The following is a 22,256-nucleotide window of genomic DNA, read 5'->3' as shown; positions in this document are numbered from 1 at the left end:
TATTGTGATGTTTTTTATCAGCTGTTTGGACTCTCATTCTGACGGCACCCATTCACTGCAGAGGATCCGTTGATGAGCGAGTGAAGTAATGCTACATTTCTTCAACATTTACATCTTAGATTGCGCTCAGGAGATAAGTTTCAGCAAACTTTCAATTTTGAGTGAACTATTCCTTTAATTATCTTCTTCTGATAAGCATGCAGTGAAGGTCATTAAAGTTCTCTCACCTCTTCCAACTACAGCATATCTTGTCCCAGCTGGGTTCGCTGTCAGCAGGATGGATGCTGGAGGAGAATTCTTTCGTTTCATCCACCCCGAAGGGTAAAGTGACCTTCACCAATGTGCTAGCAGTTCTGGACCCCTCGGCTCCTCGCAGGCTGCTCCTAGCATGCCACCATGACTCCAAGATCTTACCCGCAGACCCTAAAACCCCCAAGCGGGTGTTTGTGGGTGCCAGTGATTCAGCCATACCCTGTGCTATGATCTTGGAGCTGGCCACTGCTCTGGACACACAGCTTAAAGCTCTAAAACTGCAGGTAGATCACAATCATGAGGAAAAGGGTTCTTCTAGATGTTTTCTGAGAATCATTTGAAAACGTATTTAACAAGAATCAGCTGCATCACAGTGCTGAATCAAGCCTTAAGTGCGTGTACTGTACATCATTATGAGATGTGACAGTGTCAAAACACATTACAGACTAACTGCATTCTCTCTTTATGTCTTTCTCTTCAGAGGTCTGCGGTGACATTGCAGTTGGTGTTTTTTGATGGAGAGGAGGCATTTGAGGAATGGACAGAAACAGACTCTCTCTACGGTTCTCGTCATCTGGCTGAACTTATGGCCCGTACTCCCCACCCTTCTGGATCCACCAAAACCACTCTTCTCCAGGCAGTGGTGAGGTTGTGTGTACAGTACTGGGATCAGTCTATCCGTTTGTTTTTCATATATTATCCTGTGTTATTAATAGTAAAGAATATTTATGGATGAGAGGTTTTTAGTTCAGGGTATCTGAAGGTATTTGCCTGTCAAATTTAATAGTTTTTAATACCCGTTTCAAATATTTCAAATATAGACCTCCTTGTAACTTCGATTCAACATTCAATACAGGTTCATTGATAAAACCTGGATACATCAGCTACAAAACTAATTGTATTCATTATAATGAATTAAAACATGAATCTATTGGTATGTACACAAAAACACCCTGCGCAATTACATGAGAAGTAAAAGTATATTTTAATTTTTTTTATTTAATTTTTTAAAAATATATGTTATGTATTATTTTATTAATAACGAGTTTATTTAATTGTATTTTATTATAATTATTTTTTATTCTGATTTTATTTTACCTTACAGTAGTAATATTATAGTAGTAAAAGACTTTTATTTAAATTTTATTTTAAATAATTGTGTGTCACACTAGAGAAACATTTTTAATATTTATTTATATTATAGGTAGGTAGGTATTTATTTATTTAATGTATTTTTTTTTAATGTTGAAATTCTCTATTTTCCTTCCAGGATCTGTTAGTCCTGCTGGACCTGCTTGGTGGCCCAGAACCATTGATTGTCAATCACTTTGATAACACAGCCAGATGGTTTGACCGACTGATCGCTGCAGGTATAAGTTCAAAACAACCCAGATTGGGTTGCAGCCTAAAAATGCATGACGTCAGCCAGCATCCCTCTCTGTTTCTCTTACAGAGAAGAGACTCCACAAACAGGGTTTGTTGACATCTCACCCATCAGAACAGAGTTACTTCAGGAAAGATTTTTATCTTGGTCCCGTGCAGGATGATCACATTCCATTTTTAAACAGAGGTCAGTAAACAGCCAGACAACATACACTACTATTCAAAAGTTTGGGGTCAGTAAGTGTTTTTTAAACACATTAAGACTTTTTTTTTTCAGCAAGGAAGCATTCTGAAGTGACATTTATATCAAAAGTGATATTTATAGCCTTACAAAAGATTTCTATTTCAAATAAATGCTGTTCTTTTTGACTTTTTATTCATCAGAGAATCCTGAATAAAATTAGCATAGTTTCCACAAAAATATTAAGAATTAACATTGATAATAAAAAGAAGCATTGAAAATAATAATAAATATTCCTTGAGCACCAAATCAGCATATTAGAATGATTTCTGGAGGATCATGTGACCCTGAAGACTGCTGTAATGACTGCTGAGAAATCAGCTTTAACATCACAGCTATAAATTGCATTTGAAAATATATTCAAATAAATATCAATGTTTTACTGTTTTGATCAAATAAATGCAGCCTTAATGATGAGACTTTTTTCAAAAACATTAAAAAAAAAATCTTTCTGACTCCAGCCTTTTGAATATTAGTGTAGCCTATATAAAATTTTTATTATAATTATTTTTTATTCTGATTTTATTTTACCTTACAGTAGTAATATTATAGTAGTAAAAGACTTTTATTTAAATTTTATTTTAAATAATTGTGTGTCACACTAGAGAAACATTTTTAATATTTATTTATATTATAGGTAGGTAGGTATTTATTTATTTAATGTATTTTTTTTTAATGTTGAAATTCTCTATTTTCCTTCCAGGATCTGTTAGTCCTGCTGGACCTGCTTGGTGGCCCAGAACCATTGATTGTCAATCACTTTGATAACACAGCCAGATGGTTTGACCGACTGATCGCTGCAGGTATAAGTTCAAAACAACCCAGATTGGGTTGCAGCCTAAAAATGCATGACGTCAGCCAGCATCCCTCTCTGTTTCTCTTACAGAGAAGAGACTCCACAAACAGGGTTTGTTGACATCTCACCCATCAGAACAGAGTTACTTCAGGAAAGATTTTTATCTTGGTCCCGTGCAGGATGATCACATTCCATTTTTAAACAGAGGTCAGTAAACAGCCAGACAACATACACTACTATTCAAAAGTTTGGGGTCAGTAAGTGTTTTTTAAACACATTAAGACTTTTTTTTTTCAGCAAGGAAGCATTCTGAAGTGACATTTATATCAAAAGTGATATTTATAGCCTTACAAAAGATTTCTATTTCAAATAAATGCTGTTCTTTTTGACTTTTTATTCATCAGAGAATCCTGAATAAAATTAGCATAGTTTCCACAAAAATATTAAGAATTAACATTGATAATAAAAAGAAGCATTGAAAATAATAATAAATATTCCTTGAGCACCAAATCAGCATATTAGAATGATTTCTGGAGGATCATGTGACCCTGAAGACTGCTGTAATGACTGCTGAGAAATCAGCTTTAACATCACAGCTATAAATTGCATTTGAAAATATATTCAAATAAATATCAATGTTTTACTGTTTTGATCAAATAAATGCAGCCTTAATGATAAGAGACTTTTTTCAAAAACATTTAAAAAAAAATCTTTCTGACCCCAGCCTTTTGAATATTAGTGTAGCCTATATAAAATTAAAATGTTGTTTACTTTTGTTGTGCAAACAACATAAAGCAAATGGATCAAACAAGTTTAATTTGTTCTGTTTATACCCCTGAACCAGGTGTACCTGTGCTTCACTTGATCCCCACACCGTTTCCTGTGTTCTGGCACACACTGGATGATGCAGAGGAGAGGATGCACAGGCCCACGGTGGAAAACCTAACTAGAATCCTGGCCATCTTCGTGGCTGAGTATCTGAGCCTCTAAACATGCTATAATGATCATCCTACTGCAGACTGTAATAGTAGTAATAATAATAACAGAGCCATAGATAAGAATGACCAAAGAGACACATAGCATAATGATGTGTTTATTTGGAGTGTGAATGGTACATGCTGAAAATATCCATATATTTTTCTGCTGAAAAGAGCCATATGTCATAATAGGACAAACACTCATGTTACGGCAGCTATATATGAGCCCTAATTTCATCCTTTAAGAGACTGTTAGACCATAAGTTTGTGATTTCATATCATTCATTTGATATGGCTTTGAAGTGGAACTCAGAGTGAAGTTCGTTTAATGACTGTGTTCATTTAGCTCATTAATCATCATTTGTACAGTATTTGCTGATGAACTGCATTTGAAATGCTGTTCATTCAAGCGGTGTTGGGGAAAGGCAGTGGTGGTGCACTTTACAAGGTCAGTATACAAGACATTGAGATACACTTTTTACGAAACTGTGAGTAGAATTTAATGTGACTTCTTTTTTACATTCCTTAGTCACTGAGCTGTTACCATTATGAGCCAAAAGACCATGTCAAGGGTCTAATGGATATTCGTAATAAACCTAAGGAGACACTGGATTTGAGTTGTTGTTTTTTCCTATTTTTGTTGAAATTTAGAATACACTAAGATTGACACTGTTGCATTAAAGCCAATTAAAATCTGCTGCTGTATTGATATGCTATCCTTTGGGTCACAAAAAGAGCTTTTTTAAAGCCAAGATGAAACTGAAGTAGCGGCGCATCTTTTTGCTGCATTGTGATGCATATCTGAGTGAAACGGATTACTGAAAAAGAGGACAAAATGATTGGAAGAGTTCGGCATACATCACCAGAAGATTGAGTTATGACATTTTGATTACAAATGATGAGGTCAGTTTTTTTTTTTTTTTTTTACATGAAACATATGCATGGATTAATTATTCACAATAAGATCAATAACATGCATTTAGAAAGTAGAAAGGGTGAATTTTCATTTCATGCAGACATTTTAGAGAAGAGAATGTGATTTAGTTATAGCAATGAAAGAAGATGCAGCGTTATGAGCTGCCACAAATGATAAAAAAGGGAAGATACTTTAGCATTTTCAATTCAAACTTTTGCTAGTTCCACAACTGAAATAGTACACAAGTCCTGAAATACAGTGTGCACTGAAGCACAAATGTTAGGGTGCACTTCAAACTTAACAAAAAAAAAAAAAGCTAAAATGGCATTTGCTGCCAGCTGTACTGATGCTGTTTTGTGTTTAAAAGAGCTCAAGTGTGACTTTGTTAAAGGTGCTGTAAGCCATTTCAGCCATTTTGCTAACCTACACAAGACTGTGAAGTCAACCAACCTCACGTCAGAAAACACAACTGCATAAAAGGCTAAAAAAAGTGTAGGCCTATTCTCTGACTCTTTTATGCTGCTTACAGAGACAGCTGTGACTTACAAAGATAAGGATAATTCATGTACAAAAAACACAGCACCTTTAAATTACAAAACGTTGTTTTTTTGACCTGTATTCTATTGCATTGATTTCAGTAGTGTGCTGGTCCCAGGTGGCGGAGAGGGGGCGGGTGGGCAGACAGCTGCTGGGAGCAGGAGAAGAGTGTGCTGGGACTCGCTGGTGGTGAGAGCTCCTCATCAGAGCTCAGGAACGCTCCTGCTGAGGTTCTGCTGGAACATGGGAATAACTCGGATATAAAACCTGAAATATGTCAAACTGAGATCAAATATGAATATGTACATGGATTATTGAAATTCTGAATTCTTTTGGTTTGTGACTCATCCAGCAGAGGGCAGCATGGAACCAATGAAAGAAGACAATAGAATTGCTAATGCTTTTCATTCAAACCATCTGAAGCAGTGGTTCTCAACCATTTGGATAACGATTTTTAATAATATTTTTATGTTCAAAATTCTACCCAGTAAAATATTTTACAGTTTGCCACAGAAATATGTATTGCCTATGAATTATGAGAAGTGCCCATGAAGCTATAAGATCTTATTAATTTACAAGACTTTTCAAGGCCTAGAAATAAAAAAGTTGTCCAAGGGTGTCAGTTAAAATAAGTATATCAATCTTTAGTTGATTAACATAATTTAATGCTTGTCTTATTTGAGATAATTTCAAGTCATCCCAACGCAAGCCCCCTGGTTGAGAAACACGGATATAAAGCCAAACATTTAAAGCTGTCTACTTAAAAATTTCTCATTTAATTCAGTGTGTTACTTGCCGTTTCTTATTTGTGAAATTTACTAGCAGTTTCTGAGTGAAAACTGTTCATTGTGTTCCAGCAGGAATCTACTATGTTGTTCCCCTGGTGCATGTAGAGTGAGGGAGCGTTTCTTACCCCTGACGGCTGGTCGCAGCTCTGTCCCGCTGTCGTCGGTTCTTGAACCAGTTGCTGACTTGTGTAGCAGTGAGTCCAGTGGTTGCAGCCAAATCTCGTTTCTCTCGTGGCGAGGGGTACGGCTTTCTGCAGTACCACTCTCTCAATACACTGCGAGACTTTTCCTGCGAGCAAAGGATGCAACCGAAAGCTCTTGAAATCTCTCCCAAAAGGAAACAAGATTATTTTGAGACTAACACACAATCAGATAAATCAGTGCTCACTGATCCTACAACAGATTTAAACACCTTGAAGCAGTAGCTGGTCTCTTCTCCATCCCAGATGGTACGAGGAAGAGGGAACTTGCGGCGGATGCGGTACTTCCCCACGGCCCCAAGAGGGCGGCCCCTCTGCAATTCAGCCTCCATGTAGTGAGCCCGGAGCCAGAGCTGCTGGAGGAGAGGGTGACTGCGCGGGGAGAACGTGTTCCCCTCTAACAAGGCGTAGAGCTCAGCAAAACGACAGTGGTGAAAGGCGACCGCAGCCCGCGCTTTCAGCACGCTCTCTTGATTCTGAGCCATTCCCAGATACACACTGGACGACGAGGAAATGGAAGGGAAAGAGCATAAGAACGAGGACAAGCGATCCATGCTTCCACTCTGGAGAAGAACCTCACAAACACAGGCCACCTGTTCTGGGGAGAAGCCCATCGCCATGATCGGAACAAGGATGGTGGAAGGTGCCACAAAAGATGACGAGGAACTGGTCTGCAAAACAAGTTGTAAATCGTCCCACCTAAAAGTCCATTCGAGGGGACAACTGGGACCTGTTTCAAAGTTAATAACGACAGCAAGCTTCACAAGAATACTGAAACCTGTAGAAGAAGTGTGCAAAACCAAAGTACCTTCTGATTTGAATGCAATGTAGAAACTCTCAGGTAAAGGGGATCTCACAATAGCCTTTTTGTTCTCTAGTGACATGCAAGCCAATAAGTGCAGCCGATGAGTGTATCAGCTTTTTTGTTTTAGCTGGTTTTACCTTCTCCAGCCACAAAGACCCGCCCAGACAACTTGGTACATGCAGGTAATCGGAGAGCATAGGGGTTAAAAAAACAGACAGGCACCAACACACACGCACACACAAACCTTTCAGACTAAGTTGTTTGTATTTGTATCAATTACCTGGGGAAGATGTCAGGTGCACAAAGGAGCTTATTTAAATATGAAGGCAATGTTATTTCCTAATCAAATCATGGGGCAGGATTTGTTAGACAATTTGGTTAAGAGATGGCATTGCAGAAATATAGTAGTCAACATTTGAAGTGGATCAAGAAAGTTCATCAAAGTTGTCCTAAGACAAGAACGGGTTTTATGTTTTAGGACAACTTTGATGAAAGATTTTGATCCACTTCAAATGTTGACTAGTGTGTATATATATATATATACCATATATGCTTGTAATGATGTGGAAGAGAACCACAGATGATTTGCTTCTGGGTGAAAAAATATCTTTTTTTTTTTGTTTGTAGTAAGACAGGCGTTTTGGTAAACATGCTTCACAAATAACTTCAGATTAATTTCAAACAAAAAGCATTCAGATAGCATTATATATGTTTATTACATATCACAAAATGGAATATAAAAAATAAAATAACTATAAGATACAAAACACACCTCTATAAAAAGAGACGTTTACAATAATGACAAAAACTCCCTTTACTAAATGAAATGATCAAGAAAAAAAAAAAACTTTGGTTTGATCAGCTGCATATTTTTATGTTTGTACATGAAAGTGAAGCGAAAGTATTAAAGAGTGAATAGAACAAACAAATATATCTCTACTGACTAAAATACATGTGCATTAACATAGTAATCATTACATTCTGGAGGAGTAATAGCAATACTCGGGGACAAACACAAACGCACACATTCCCTTATTTTCCAAAAAAGTTAAAACATTGTCCAGGTGCTTGAAAGAAGAAGAAGAAAAAAAAAGTCCTATGTAACATAAATGTGTAAAATACAAACACTTTCATAAAGAAATCAAAAAAAGATGCTACACATAGCAAAATCTCTTTTGTGTTATATCACAAAATGGAGCGTAAACCTAAGCTAGAATGAGGAAAACAGCTTTAAGGTTAAATGACCCCGAAATGATTGATAAATGCATTAAATATTCTTAAAGAAAAACATATAGAGACAGGTATACTTAAGGCTAGAGTGACTACTGTGCACCAGTCAAAATCTCACAGGCCAAGCCTTATTGTATTTGACTGGTTTAAAAATAGCACCAAATTTTGTGGGGCCAGAAAAAAAAAAGAAAAAGTAAAAGCTCCATGAGTAAAAAGGATAAAATGTGCAAAATATACAGAGCTGTGCTCTGCAATAAGCAAACCACTTTGGTAGTAGTGATAATGACCTGTTGAAAAAGTCATACTTGTAGCTTTGAATCACCTAAATTGCATTTGATAAGAATCAAGCGGGGAAAGCGCAAAAACAGACATTTCCTGAAGCTATGTGGAAATTCTACAATTAAAATATTTGATTTTGAAATATAAAAAGACAAGATAAACAGAATAAAAACAAAACATTTCACTGTATATGTACATGATGGATTTGTAGTGTAAGAAGTGGCTGTTTTAAACAGTAAACAAATCTTAGGATTCATGTGGAACAGTTGCATAGACAAATATTCAGTACTTCAATTCCCTTCAAACACTCAAGCCTTTTAGGTTTATGCACAGTTTTATGGCAATGAGCTGGAATGCTTGGGTAAGCTCAATGGTTTATCTATCATACAAGTATAGGATATCCATGGTCAGTTTAGTGTGCCATCATAAATTTATGCTGCAAGATACTGTATACATGGAATATAAAAACAGAGTGCTTCACTGTGTGTTCGAAGTGTAATGTTCAAAATCCAAGCATTTTGCATCAACAAATCAGACACATGCACCATCTACTCACCTATAAAAGGTACTTAAGCCAATTGAACGTTAAAGCAAAAAACAATTAAAACGGCATCTGAACTGAGCAGTGAGGATGTAGTATATCCAATGTAGCTGTCACAGGCACATTTAAATGTTAGTTTGTCAACCAAGTCTTATCTTCCACCCAGTGTTGTGAGTTTACTGAAATCTGATTTCCTTCTCCCAGTGCAGGGTGCTGTTGGTGCATCCAGGTATCTTTGGGAGCCACCTGTGCAGGATGTCTGACAGGATGACTAGCTCATGTTCAGACTCATTTCATACTTTTTGAGTTGACTTATTTCACTCCAAGACAACAGTTTTGTGACCAGCATAAACATGTACCTCTATTATATTGCCTCTCAGAGGGAAACCTAATATGACTTGTTTCTCTTCTTAAAAGATAAAAGTACTTGTCAGAGTCATTTAATCTATAAAACTGAGAAGTAACAAAAATGTAAGGCACAAAAGAAGGCATTCCCACATGCTCTTCACTCCTAGATAAAACAAATTGATTGCCTCTGACATATTAGTGCCTTTTTACCACTTAGGGAGTCATGTAAGTCCTTGTAACATGCCTCAAGCTATGTGTATCATCAAAAAAGGGCTAACGTGTAAACACAACCTTAGATTCCTAGAGGTGAATATTGGTTACGCAAATGTCCTCTGTGACAAAATGGCAGTGCCTTCCCTCTACTGTAGTTAAACATCTATGGCCATGCCCTTGCTAAATATATAGTTTTCACAAATGAATTCCATTTATAAAAGAGAGGTTCTTTTCTACGATTCCATTATTAGGTTGAATACTTCCGCTACTTAAAACTCCATCTACATAAGGAAGAGTGGGGAAAGACTCCAAACCTCTGAGGTCATAAATCACAGTTCCTCTCACTTCTGGCACATGGTCGAATGCAAGTCTTGCAGGTTGAGATTTAACATTAACTGCATCTTGTAGTTTGTCAGAAGGACTGGCGATTACAAACCCAGATCATCATCCACAGGGACAGACTGCAGTTGTGTCAGAATTTTCGAGTCCCCATCCATGTCCTCCATCTCATCCAGCTGAGAATCTCTCTCTACATCTTCGCCTGGAGGAGGAGTGCCCAACAGGAGGGACTCTCCTGGCAAACCTAACAAAGCGGGGTCCTCTGGGAGATCTCCTTTCCTACGCATGTCAAATAATGTCAGACCAGCAGAGGAGGACAGTGGGCTCCAGGCTGGCTGGGAGAGTTGGTGGCCAGTTGCCACACCGATACATATTGGACTGAGCGGGAGCATGCTATCAGGGCTAAGGGTCTGCTGGGATTGTAGGACACTTGTAGGAGTGGGAGTGCTAGAAGAGTCTGGGATGGCAGGAGAGGCTCCTGGGGTTGGGTTGGCAATTGTTCCTGGCTCAGGGCTGCAGTAAAGTGTAGAGGAGCCAACAAACCCCAAAGGAGATGATTGTAGTGAATATGAGGTTTGGGCAGTGAGTGAAGGTGCTGGTTGATTTTCAAGTGGATGTACAGCTGAGGTTTGAGGATCAAGGGTACTTGAGACCAAATTGTCTGGGACGGACTTGACAGGCATGCTGGCGAACTGGATGCCAGCTGGGATAGTGAGGATGAGTTTGCCATTTTGAACACTTAGGATGGGGCTGCCCCCAATGCCACCTGCTAGTAGGATGTTGCCTGGAGACAAAAACAGAATAAATGCATTTCAGAACCAAACAAGCAACTGTTTTCCACTCCTTATGAAATTATTTTTGTGACCTACCTGGAGAGGCAGAAGGTAGGTGAATCACCCCAGAGTTGAGAAGTTGAACACCTGGGATGGTACCAGTAGGGACACTCTGAGGAGGCCCTATTGGACTAAGGCGTATCGGTCCTTGGGCAACACTCAATCCTGTTCCAGATCCAGATGTCAGAATCTGGAAAGCACCTCCAGGGGACGGAATGGAGAGAGATGGTGTTGCTGGGACCACCTGAGGAAAGGACAGGGTTCCAGTTGGAGTTCCCGCAATGGATGACACAGGCATAAATTGGGGCAGTGACAGGGGGACCAGCTGAGGTTGGCCCGAGTCTTTGGTTTGGGATATGGGCACAACTTGTGTCGGCGAGGAGATGGGAATGACTTGTGTTCCCATGGAGGTCTGTATCTGTGGAAGGGTGGCTGAACTAGAGTCGTCTCCTAGCTGAGGTGTAAGCACTTGTGTAATTTGCCCATCAGCCATCTGGGGGAGTGATAAAGCACTACTGGTGCTTAATGTGTTCGAGCCATATTGGGGCTGTGCTTGCGCAAGTCTTGGACCAATGTGCAAGGTCTGTGTCTGAAACTGAGGAATGGGGACTTGGGGTAACTGTGAATTGACCGGGGAGACTGGAACAAGCTGGGGGCAGGATGACACTGTGGCCCCAGATGGATGCTGCATCAGTTGAGAAACTGGAACGCCCTGTATTGATGGAACCACCTGGGGTAAAGACAGCACCTGAGCGCTAGAGATGGAGCTGCGAATTGGTGACTGAGACTCAGCTTTTCCTATTACAACAATTTCAGGTGGCTGTGTGGGCAGTAGTGGCACCATGTGACTGGAGATGACTGAACTCATGGAACCAGCTGTTGATGCAGGAATACTATTTGGGACCAGTGCCACTGAAGGAAGAGACGTGGGAGAGATGACAGCAGTAGAGATGGTGGGTGAGGACATTGAGTTTGTAGGCAGTGACGGAGTGTTACTTGGATTCTTCAAGGCCTCTGGAAGACTGATGAAATCCAATGGAGAGACGTTGCTGCTGGCTGTTTTTGCATCCTCGCTGAGCGAGAGAGGTATTGTGCTAGTTAGACTGGCTTGTGGATTCAGAACCACTGTGGGCAGACTGCCTTGGGCCTCTATATCATTGATGTCCCGGTCATCTTTGGGGATTACTTGAGCCCCATTTAGTAGCAATGGTGCATTAGCTGTAACAGGACTGAGAGTGACTGTGTGGCCATCGCTCAGTGTCAGCCCATTGATGAAGACCCCTGTTCCTGCCCCTGAGAGTATAGGGCTCCCATTGAGCAGCAGTGGATGAGAGCTTGTAAAGAATCCCCCGGTGCTGTTGAGAATAAGTTGACCAGTACTGCAAGGAGCCCCAGAGAGTGATATAAGAGAAGCATTGGAGCTGCCTGTCTCTTGAGCAGCAGGTTTGTCAGCAATATCATCCAGATCTCCCTTGCTGGCTTCATCTTCTGTACTGTGGTTTCCATCAGATTCACTAAAGAAAAGACAGAAACATTACATTTGGTCAAAAAGTCTAAATGTAGTTTCCATGAATGTCTACCATCAATCATCCAAAACATTTTTGACAGTTGTATCAATAGAGGAAAAACCTAAATTATTTACAAACCAGACCCAGTGAAGCTTGTGGTTCAACAGAAACCAGCTAACCTGCAGTGCATATGGTCACTGACACTCTTGTCTTGTAGTTGCAAACATTAAAATTCATTCATTTTTTAAATTTAGCCAACCTGTCACCATGTGCATGTGCTGCAGTGAGGAAATTACAGAAAAAAAAACATGCATGTACATTATTAATGGCTGCTGAATATTGTTCTAACATCTGAAGCATAATGTTTTAGAAATGTATTTTAGATCAATAAACACATATACTAGAAAACTAAATTGTATTTTTCCATTCTATTATATCTTGCTGATGAAAATACACAGAATAGGCATCTGCATATGTACATGTACTTTTGGGAACAAGCATAACTGATATCATAACATTTAGATATTTTGGCTCCATTAATTCATGCCTCATGGACCAAATCGAAGTCAACTATATTTAACGTAATTATATTTGATAAAACCCTTCCAAAATATTTGTGATAATTGCAGTATGAACATAGTAAGTTTCTCTTTTTATGTAGATAAACAATTTTAATTTAAGTATTATATTCACAACAAAATGTGATTGCAATTATATATAATGGGGGCAACAGATTCAAGTTGTGCTGCAGTGATAATAAACATGTTTTAAAATGTATAATTTCATTGAATTGAATGAGGGGATAACACACACACACAACAAGACTGCAAAAAACTATGCTCTCTGATATTTTTCTAATTATAAGAAATTCTAATACAAAGAAATTCCTATATTAAGTGTGGCTTACCTCACCAAGTAAGCTACTACACTTACATCTTAATTAAGCTTTTTTTTTAACCAATGTCCTCTCTGCCCTGAGATTTAACCATCCATGGACTACAGAAAGACATTGTGGTGCAGGAGTTCAGGAAACTCGAGCCACTCCTGGCGCCCCTATCTCACGTTTCACAACAAAGCAACATGCTTTCAGCCGTGTTTTCTAAGACCTCCTTGTCATTTTCGCTTGTCATACACTTCGTTTAACAATTAGAATGCATGGCAAATATTTACCAAATATTTTACTTTTTCACGTCTGTATCTCTCATCTGTGCTCAAACTCAAAAAAAGTTTCCTACGTTCAAGAGTTTATTAAATACAATAATCTATCATCTGCGACACACTAGGCCTTTATGAAGAGTACCTACTGTGAATGTAACAGCCTCCATCAGAAGCGGGCAATCTGTTCAGAATCTGTCCAGATTTGTAGTTTACACTCGTTCTAGTGTAAACCTCGCACACAATAGTGGTTTGTTTACGGCTCTCTCGGGCCTGAGACAAATCACTGTTCACATACTTGATACAACGCGCTTACCTTTTGCTGTTGGTACCGGAGAGGGTCCGATCCCTCTGTCGGCGATTCTTGAACCAGTTGCTGACTTGAGTCAAAGAAAGTCCGGTGACTTTGGCTAAATTCTTCTTCTCGACCGGAGTGGGATACCTGTTGATCTTGTAACATTCCTTTAGAGCGTTGCGCGACTTCTCCTTGAAGCAGTACACCGTCTCCTCTCCGTCCCAAATGGTTTTGGGCAAAGGAAACTTTTTGCGCAGTCGATATTTATCCACGGCGCCCAGACTGCGACCCCGGGACCTCTCAGCCTCCTTGTAGCGCGCCTTCAAGTAGAGGTCTTGCAGGAACCCATGGTTACTCGGGTGGAAGTCATGACTGTCCAGGATGGTGTACAACTCGTTGAACTCCTCCTTGTGGAAAGCGACCAGAGCCTGGGCCTTCAGCAGGGTCTCGTTGCCACGTAGCAGATCGGCCGAAGGAGGGATGGTGGAGAGGAATCTCCACAGGCGATCCACATTGCCCGCCTGCAGCAGCGCTTCGCACAGACACGCGACTTGATCGGTGGAAAAACTGAGCGCCGAGTTCTGGAAGCTTTGGAGCAGTTGTTCCGAAACTTCGTCCGGATCCGTCTCCTCTTTCACTTTGGTTTCATCTTGCGTGGACTCCTTTGGGCCGTTTTCAGTTTGTTCTGTGGACTCCAAAGACAAGGAAGCCATTTTTATTTTAACTTTTTTCCTTCAAGTTCCTCCTCCCTCCCCTTCTGTGTCTCTCTCCCCCATTCTCCCGTAGGCGAGTGAGCGTTGCTGCAGAGCGAGGCGTCACGCCCCTGCGTCTCGTCAACCTCCCCCATCTAGACATCCACCGCCACAGGCCTGCTGCATTTCAATCTGGCTCCTTCATTACCATTGTGCAATCCTTTTTATCCAACCCACATTTGTTTCCCATTGAGAAACAAACAATACACAAGCCTCACAAGTTTTTGTTAGTGCATTCAACTGCTTTCAAACTCAATGAGGTCATGAAGATTTAATAAGACATAATTTTATTAAAATGTAATTCCATCCAACAACATATTTTACAAGTTGTATGTAAAATTTCATACAATGCTAAAAACTTCAATGACCAGGGCTCTCAGTATGAAGGATATTTTTAGAGACTGGAATTCCTTTACACTTTAAAAGTTTGTTAAATCTATTGTGTCAATATCTCTCTATCTATCTATCTATCTATCTATCTATAGGCCTACCGAACACACTCCAAATTATGCATTGAAACTTACTGTAATGAACCCAAGCATGTCTGGAAGTCTTTGATCAATTTTAAGGCCAAATTTTTATATAAACCATATTTGATGTTTCACGACTGGTTTGGATTAGTGTCTGTAGGAGACTTCACCTGAGACAACAGATGTTGTGAGATGTCCTGAGTTGTATAATGAAACCAACATTGTTTGTTTGTGTGTGTGTGTGTGTGTGTGTGTGTGTGTGTGTGTGTGTGTGTGTGTGTGTGTGTGTGTGTGTGTGTGTGTGTTTCAAAACTTTGCATGCTGGATGGACAGGAAGAGTAAGGGTTTAAATGTGAAAGAGGACACGCACACCTGGAAGCAGAAGGACAGAATGAGATGAGGCAGAGCTCTGTACCTCCATGTCATCCCTTTGCAAGAATGTAAACTTTGTTTTCAGGAAGGCGGGAGATCAGGCTGTAGTCTGTCAACCCCATCCTACAACTTTCTATCCTCTCATCCCATAACCCCTAACCCCTTTGATCCTTCTGCTTGTGCATACTTGCCTTTTAACATAACCAGTCATGTTTTGCAGTCAAGACATCTGAAAATGAGTAGCAGTTAGTAGTAGATAGTTAAATGTGCCTTGGTTATCCTGCTATATATATTTATAGTCAAAGTCAAAGTCAAAGTCACTTTTATTGTCACATCACCACAGCACATGTGCCTTGGTGAGTGAAATTCTTGGGAGCGTGCTCCAGACAGTGCAGAAACAATTTACATATAAACATACAGACCTCAACAGATGACAATGTGCAATATGCACATACATATAGTCAGTACACACAGTGTACTATTAGACATACTTACAGTTAGCACTACACATTATACACAGTATGTACATGCAGTTAGCAATACACATTTATACACAGCATGTACACATTCTACATTATGTAGACATATATACACAAAATATGCGAAGGTGCAACAGATTATACATTAACTGGATACGCAAAATGTCATGGATGTGCATTGGATGGTATCCAGTGGTAGCAGATAGATTATTGTGTTTAAATGCAGTGTGTATGTATAGTCCAGTATTGAACTGTTGGAGTTAAAGTGCAGTGTGTGGCCTACCGTATTGTGGGAGTAGGCTGTTGGGTGTATTAGTTCTGATATACACTCTAGCAAATGTGTATTTAAATTATTTCAGCTTCAAAGGTATTTCAAAATGGGTCCAGTAAGTAACAATTAGTTAGTTGTTAGTTCAAGATAAATAATGTTGATATATTAAACTAATGTATCAAAATTGTAACACTTGTTCTCTCATTGTTAGTTGTAGCTAGCTGTAACTATAGTAGCATTTAATTTTGTACTATTTATATTTAGTTAGGAGTAACTATTACAATAGTTAGGCTATCCCAAACTAGTATCCTAACATTTATGTTAGTTACAATAGCGTTTTTAATAACTAGTAGTCAGAAAGGTAATTTTATAGTTCAGTTAAATAACTTAAAATAACTTACTAGTGTACACAAATATTTTTCGAAGCTGCACATAAAACAAAGATTATTAGAGCACGTTTTCACTATTTCTAATGCAAAACTTTACTGAAATTTACTAGCAATTTCCGAATGAATTTCCTGTCGTATGTTTTTAGCTTTTTATCGGCGTTTCTGAAACTCTAGCAGCATCGTGTGGAATACATTCAGTACTGCAAGCATGTGTGTATCATGCATCTTTGGGAGCGGTCTGCTTCAACAAAACAAATAATGATTGGATAATAACCGTAGCACTGAACAGCCCGATTCGACAGAGTACGTTTTCCCCGCCCACTGAAAGCCTGATAACATTTTCCTATTAGTTGAATCAAAGGTCCCGCCCAATTGCCAATTTTGATTGGCTCAAAGGTCAATGTGGGTGGGCAGAATCTTCCAGAATCAAGTGGTGTGGTCTTTGACGGAAGAGCTTTTCTTACGAGCTAAAACAAGAAGAAGATACACGGTTTTGTTGGTTTGAATTCTGAATACAGCCCTTAAAATATCGGATCGCGTGTAACTGGTGAGAACTGAACATGCTAACAGCTGACTGAAGCAGTGAATAAAGTGAGAGCTTGTCACGTGAGTGCATGTAAATACTGGCTAGCCATAGCAACCAGCAAGACAGCAAATATTAAACCTTAAGTGGAGGCCATGACAAAATAACTGTTCTGTGCGGGCATCTGTGTTTTGCTGCATGAATACCAAACACACCTTTTGATTTTCAGCTCGACCAGACCAGCAGCATCAGAGTTTGGTTAGTAACGGAAGATGGACGGGAGTGTGACAGTCATCACCAACCCCACCGTGTCCGTGCGGGTGACCAGCACCGTCAGCTCCTTCGAGGTGAACCGGAGATTCAACCGAGGCATAACGATCGCAGAGTTTAAGGTGCGGCAGGGCAGATCATGCCTTTTGTGCGACTCATATAAGTTACTAGTGTAGTATTACAAACTTTTACAGAGCGATTGCATAAGGAAATATAACGTTACGTTTTTTTATATAACAAACTATATATAATTTTTTATTTACTTCTCAACTATACATTTATGCTGCGTTTTTGGGGATTACCTATTTACTGCACAATTACTTAACTACGCCATAAATTGGCTTAAGAAAAATAAAATTTGAATGAAAAAATCACTTTAACGATGTTTTAAATTAAATCTAAATTGTTTCTGGACATTGTTCTATGTGTTAGGGATAGAATACTTCCATCTGCGACTGCAAGTTTGCGGGAAAATGTAGGAACTATAGTTAAAGGTCATATGATGCGATTTCAAGTTTTCCTTTCTCTTTGGAGTGTTACAAGCTCTTGGTGCATAAAGAAGATCTGTAAAGTTGCAAAGACTAAAGTCTCAAATCCAAAGAGATATTCTTTATAAAAGTTAAAAGTCAGCTACGCCCCCCTAAAACGGCTGGTTCTAACACGCCCCCACACATCGTCACTATCTGGACATATTAGCATAATGCCGCCCAAATGTGCACGCAAAGAAAGAAGGCATGGTTTCAGGAACAGTAGTCCTGTTGATGCAGCCATGTCAGGAAGACACTGTGTATTTCAGTGCGAAAGCAAAAGCACTTTATTTGGCCTTCCGGAAGTAGCTGCAATTAGGAATCATTGGTTAAGATTTATTTACAATAGAACAGCACAACCCAGATGTTCTAATGCAACGCATTTTATGGACGACAGTTTTTTGAACCTAGAAGAGTACAAGGCTGGCTGTGCACAAAGGCTATTTCTTAAAAATAAAAAAAAAATAAAAAAATCCGACTTTGCTATGACAATCTGGCGCTTCTGAATCAGCGACTGTAAGTATGTTTTGTTATCAGTTATGGTATTTGCTATTGACTGTTCAAATGCAGAGTAATGCGTCATGTGTGTGTGTGTGAGAGGGGAACAGGGTCACATCACAGGAGAGTGAACTGCCTGTCAGAAATCATAGCACGTCAGCTGTCTTAACCGCGGCTTGTGTACTGCATCATCACTGTGTCTGTCACGCGACTCTGTTGCCCTTTCGGGCTTGAACTGATGGTAAAACTAACAAAATTATTAACTGTCTTGATATTTACTTTGAAAGCTGAAGCTCGCGATTATGGTAAGGGGCGTTACATTTTGACGTGTGCTTGTGGTGTTCGGCCAATCACAATGCACTGGGTCAGCTGGCCAATCAGAGCAGACTGCGCTTGTCAAAGGAGGGGGCTTTGTTGAAAACTACGTGTTTGAGAGAGGCGGGGCATAGAGGACCTACAATAATGTACAGTATTCGAAAAATAATGTGTTTTTTGAACATTAAAGCATGTCAACATATTCTGTTACACCAAATACACAAAATAATGATCTTTAAAATAGCATCATATGACCCCTTTAAAGAAAGAAAGTGCAATGACCACATATATCCAGTAGAGGTCCATAGGGACTTATTTCATTTTCACTTTTTTTGTGCATATATATTTAAACATTCTAAAATACATTAGAAATCTGTATTTTTGTCAAAGGTTAGAATTTGTTGTTGTTGTCTGATGTCTTTTGAATTGTCTACTTTTGCAAATTATTATAAGTGTGTGTGTGTGAGTGAACATGCTTGTTCCATGTTGCATTTGTGCTATCAGTCCTTCATTTATGTATGGAAATATTTCAGATTTATGCCATATTTGTTGATTTTATATGCCAATTTCTATAAAAAATGCTCTCTGTTGCAGTCACACGTGTGTGTGTGTGTGTGAGATAGAAAGTTTGTTCCACTTTGCATTTATGCTCTAGGACCAGACCTTTATTTAAATGTAGAAATTTTCAGATTTATACTGGATTTTTTATTTGATTTCCCATTCATTTTCAATGTGGGGTCAATCTGACCCCAAGGACCTTAAACGGTCATTTTTTTAAATTAATTTTTTACACACCTTTAGAACAACGAAATCAAGCCTTATTTAGGAAAAGTCACAGAGTCTCGTGCCCCTGAGATGAAGGGAACACTTTTTAAAAATGAAGGAAACTTCCTGACCCAGGGACCGATTATGGGTTAAAATGTTCAAAACGGGTTTGGTACTTATTTTTTCAAGCTTTGGATGTAATTTTCTGGTCATATGCATATGTTGTCCATTGTGGAAATATGGTCAAATCACAGGCATGAGATCACTCTTGCATGATATTTATTTTTCAGTATAACAGCATTTGTGGCTCTGTAATATGGAGCTCCTAAAGGGACATGATGTGAAAAAAAGCATGGGTGTAAAAATTATATTTCAATGGTTTTGCGTCCACTCACAAAAAAAATTTGCAGTCCCCTAAGAAACTGTCTTCTCTCATAAAAGTATTGCATTCCCCCAAGAAACTATGCATTCTCGCAAAACTTACATTTCTCCAAAATATGTTGGGTTCGCTTGCAAAATCTATGAAATAGAATTTCCTACCTCTTCATATTATTTCCACTGCAAATTTTGCGAGTGAAGGCAAAGCTTCTTGAGGGAAAGCAATTATTTTGCGAGTGAACAAAGTTTCTTTGGGAAATGTAAAAGTTTTGCAAGAGACTGCAAAAACATTGAAATGTAATCTTAACTCCCATCTCAGTATTTTTATCATCATCATGTCTCTTTAGAGGTTCCACACTATTAACAATTATTGTCATAATATTAATATGCATTCTGTTCATAATTTAATGATTGCATATAGTCAGACTAAATGTGCAAGAAAAAAGTTGTACAAGAGATTGTCACTGTGTCAGTACCCTTAAAAAATGATTTTAAACATTATCAACCTCTAAAATATGAATATTACTACTGCTGAGGTTTAATATGTACCCTTAATGTACTTCTTTGAACCATTTAGGGGTAAGTAAGGTACAAAATTGGGCTTTAAAGGTATTGCCCGAGTGACAAGCTCTGATACACCTGAAGGTACAATTTTTCTATATTTGTTGTGTATTACATCACAGGTCATCAAACTGTGAGGGTCTGTTTGGAATCATATTGATGTTTTAGTCTATTTTCTAGTTTAACTTGTATGTTTGTTTTTCAGAGTAAACTGGAGCTGATTGTGGGCACCCCAGCTGCCTTTATGGACCTTGAGCTATTTAGCACTTCAGACAAGCTCTTACAGAAGCTAGACAACAATGAAGCGCTGCTCGGCTCCTATCCTGTGGATGATGACTGCAGAATACATGTGGGTATTGACTCTTTTCTGACACCCCAGCTACACAGAAAACAAATGACAAAATTTAAGCAATGTGAGATGATGATCTCTAGAGCTTCAAAATTCCACTGTTTTGGACATTTTAAAACTATTTTGATAGCATTAATAAAGATGGAATTCTTATGCTTTAGTGTTGTTTTCTGTGCAGGTGACAGACTGCAGTGGTACACAAAGTGGGGAGTTCACTGATTTGTCAAAGGTGGAGAAATTTGAGATCTCTGATGAAGCCTATGAAAAAAGGGCAGGTAATCCAAATATCTTTAATAATCAAATTTCAGCCTTTGTTGAGTGATTTAATTTATAGCAACTTATAGTGACTGTACAAATAGTTGAGCTGTGATTTAACTCCAAAAGAAATCGAAATAGAGACATGTCATGTCTTCCTTATTGTGACGTACATCTGAGTTAAATGGACTTTTGAAAATGGGGCAAAAATTTAGAGCAGGGTTCTATCAATTGGTTGTTGATTGGATGGAGGCAGATCGACTAAATGTGAGCTTGCGTCAATTGTAAGAAAGGGGCAGGTTTTAAATGGAGTTAACATTTTGTTTAAAAATTACTTTTTTTGTTTCATCGTGTTAGAGCGTGAAATACAGTGTTACAGTAGGTACAAGTACAAATGGTTAATTTTGATTATACATATTATAAGTGCTTTTATAAAGTGCCAACTTTTCTTTCTTTTTTTTTTTTTGTCAGATTCGATACGGAACTTCAAGAAGAATATGAAGTTAGGTAGATTTAATGAGGAAAACAGGGCCAAGCAAGAAGAGGCTCTTGCTAAGAAAGAAGAGGAAGAGAAGGTGGCTGCTGAAGACATTGCTGTTGGGAACCGCTGCAAAGTTCAAGTTCCTGGGCAACCTACCAAGATTGGCACTGTTATGTTTGTTGGTAAGCTTACCCTCATTTTCATATCACACCTCGCAGATTAAGGCTTTGTTTGTGCTGTTTGCATGACCTGGTTTAATCGCATCTACTGCTCTGATTTAAAGGGGTCATATGATGCAATTTCAAATTTTCCTTTCTCTTTGGAGTGCTACAAGCTCTTGGTGCATAAAGAAGATCTGTAAAGTTGCAAAGACTAAAGTCTCAAATCCAAAGAGATATTCTTTATAAAAGTTAAGAGTCAGCCACACCTACCTAAAACGGCTCGTTCTAACACGTCCCCACATATCTACCTCACTATGTGGACACTATGTGGGAAGATTTGCATAACGCCGCCCAAATGTTCACGCAAAGAAAGAAGGCGTAACTTTTATTCTCGCTGTAGTGTTGTTGCTGCCGCCATGTCGTGAAGACGCTGTGTTTGTCGTTGTGAAAGCGAAACTACTTTGTTTGACCTTCCAAAAGAGGACGATATCCGCTTCTTCATGCCTAGAGCTGATCCATGCTGGTCGCTGAGGAAATACATCAACTTCGCGCTGTGGATCGCCGGATCGGCTTTCACCGTAGACGAAGCGGAGATCAGCCCGGGGTCGTCACATGTGGTTGCCGCAAGCCCGCCGGACGCTCCTTCTTGAATCCGCCGGCCGCCGCTGCTCACGGCTCACAAAGGCTTCTAATAATCTTTCTGTTTGTGATAATTCCTTCCTTCCTTAAACTTAGTATTATAATGGGAATATATCATCTTGGAGAGAGAGTTTTACCGTGCTGACTGTCATAACTGAACGTGAC

General features: G+C 39.1%; 4 protein-coding genes across 7 annotated transcripts in view; 2 read left to right on the top strand and 2 right to left on the bottom strand.

Annotated features, from left to right (window-relative positions):
* The window catches only part of LOC107687360 (glutaminyl-peptide cyclotransferase-like), an 8,013-nt gene extending 3,477 nt beyond the window's left edge, over positions 1 to 4,536 (top strand). Inside the window, exons 3-8 of one of the 2 annotated variants that reach the window (XR_001634127.1) lie at positions 243 to 536; positions 734 to 895; positions 1,523 to 1,622; positions 1,706 to 1,822; positions 3,517 to 4,097; positions 4,179 to 4,536. Coding sequence is in view for 1 of the 2 variants with exons in the window: in XM_016484644.1 (XP_016340130.1) it covers positions 243 to 536; positions 734 to 895; positions 1,523 to 1,622; positions 1,706 to 1,822; positions 3,517 to 3,662 (819 nt within the window). In the remaining variant the exon portion in view is untranslated. Of the gene's footprint in view, positions 1 to 242; positions 537 to 733; positions 896 to 1,522; positions 1,623 to 1,705; positions 1,823 to 3,516 lie in introns of both variants that reach the window. The other variant, XM_016484644.1, reaches the window with a different exon arrangement.
* Positions 4,537 to 5,199: 663 nt separating this feature from the next.
* LOC107687364 (homeobox protein six1-like) lies at positions 5,200 to 7,267 on the bottom strand. Its single transcript, XM_016484648.1, has 3 exons — positions 6,303 to 7,267; positions 6,016 to 6,179; positions 5,200 to 5,335 (listed from the first exon to the last, which is right to left on the bottom strand). The coding sequence occupies exons 1-3, from the start codon at positions 6,972 to 6,974 to the stop codon at positions 5,200 to 5,202; spliced, it is 972 nt and encodes a 323-aa protein (XP_016340134.1). The 5' UTR covers positions 6,975 to 7,267.
* Positions 7,268 to 7,703: 436 nt separating this feature from the next.
* Positions 7,704 to 14,519, bottom strand: LOC107687358 (homeobox protein SIX5-like). Its single transcript, XM_016484640.1, has 3 exons — positions 13,658 to 14,519; positions 10,715 to 12,192; positions 7,704 to 10,629 (listed from the first exon to the last, which is right to left on the bottom strand). The coding sequence occupies exons 1-3, from the start codon at positions 14,347 to 14,349 to the stop codon at positions 9,935 to 9,937; spliced, it is 2,865 nt and encodes a 954-aa protein (XP_016340126.1). The 5' UTR covers positions 14,350 to 14,519; the 3' UTR covers positions 7,704 to 9,934.
* A 2,239-nt stretch (positions 14,520 to 16,758) lies between these two features.
* LOC107687357 (tubulin-folding cofactor B-like) overlaps positions 16,759 to 22,256 on the top strand; it is a 10,661-nt gene continuing 5,163 nt past the window's right edge. The window contains exons 1-5 of one of the 3 annotated variants that reach the window (XM_016484639.1): positions 16,759 to 16,916; positions 17,122 to 17,284; positions 20,412 to 20,555; positions 20,734 to 20,830; positions 21,282 to 21,473. In XM_016484639.1, the coding sequence (XP_016340125.1) occupies positions 17,165 to 17,284; positions 20,412 to 20,555; positions 20,734 to 20,830; positions 21,282 to 21,473 (553 nt within the window). In that variant the 5' untranslated portion in view covers positions 16,759 to 16,916; positions 17,122 to 17,164. Of the gene's footprint in view, positions 16,976 to 17,121; positions 17,285 to 20,411; positions 20,556 to 20,733; positions 20,831 to 21,281; positions 21,474 to 22,256 lie in introns of all 3 variants that reach the window. The other 2 variants (XM_016484638.1, XM_016484636.1) reach the window with 2 other exon arrangements.

The sequence above is a fragment of the Sinocyclocheilus anshuiensis genome, unplaced genomic scaffold (genome assembly GCF_001515605.1).
Source record: "Sinocyclocheilus anshuiensis isolate Anshui unplaced genomic scaffold, SAMN03320099.WGS_v1.1 scaffold3378, whole genome shotgun sequence".
Classification (NCBI taxonomy): domain Eukaryota; kingdom Metazoa; phylum Chordata; class Actinopteri; order Cypriniformes; family Cyprinidae; genus Sinocyclocheilus; species Sinocyclocheilus anshuiensis.
Note: the sequence above shows the minus strand (reverse complement) of the source record. Positions and strands in the feature narration are given on the sequence as shown.

Excerpts from the sequence above, each read along its gene's own strand:
- LOC107687364 (XM_016484648.1), bottom strand. The coding sequence starts at position 6,974 with ATGTCACTAGAGAACAAAAAGGCTATTGTGAGATCCCCTTTACCTGAG. Across the intron at positions 6,180-6,302 it reads AGACCAGCTACTGCTTCAAG|GAAAAGTCTCGCAGTGTATT; the intron begins GTGTTTAAATCT and ends CTTTGCTCGCAG. Across the intron at positions 5,336-6,015 it reads GCTGCGACCAGCCGTCAGGG|AACCTCAGCAGGAGCGTTCC; the intron begins GTAAGAAACGCT and ends ATGTTCCAGCAG.
- LOC107687358 (XM_016484640.1), bottom strand. The coding sequence starts at position 14,349 with ATGGCTTCCTTGTCTTTGGAGTCCACAGAACAAACTGAAAACGGCCCA. Across the intron at positions 12,193-13,657 it reads TCCGGTACCAACAGCAAAAG|TGAATCTGATGGAAACCACA; the intron begins GTAAGCGCGTTG and ends TCTTTTCTTTAG. Across the intron at positions 10,630-10,714 it reads CCTACCTTCTGCCTCTCCAG|GCAACATCCTACTAGCAGGT; the intron begins GTAGGTCACAAA and ends TTTTGTCTCCAG.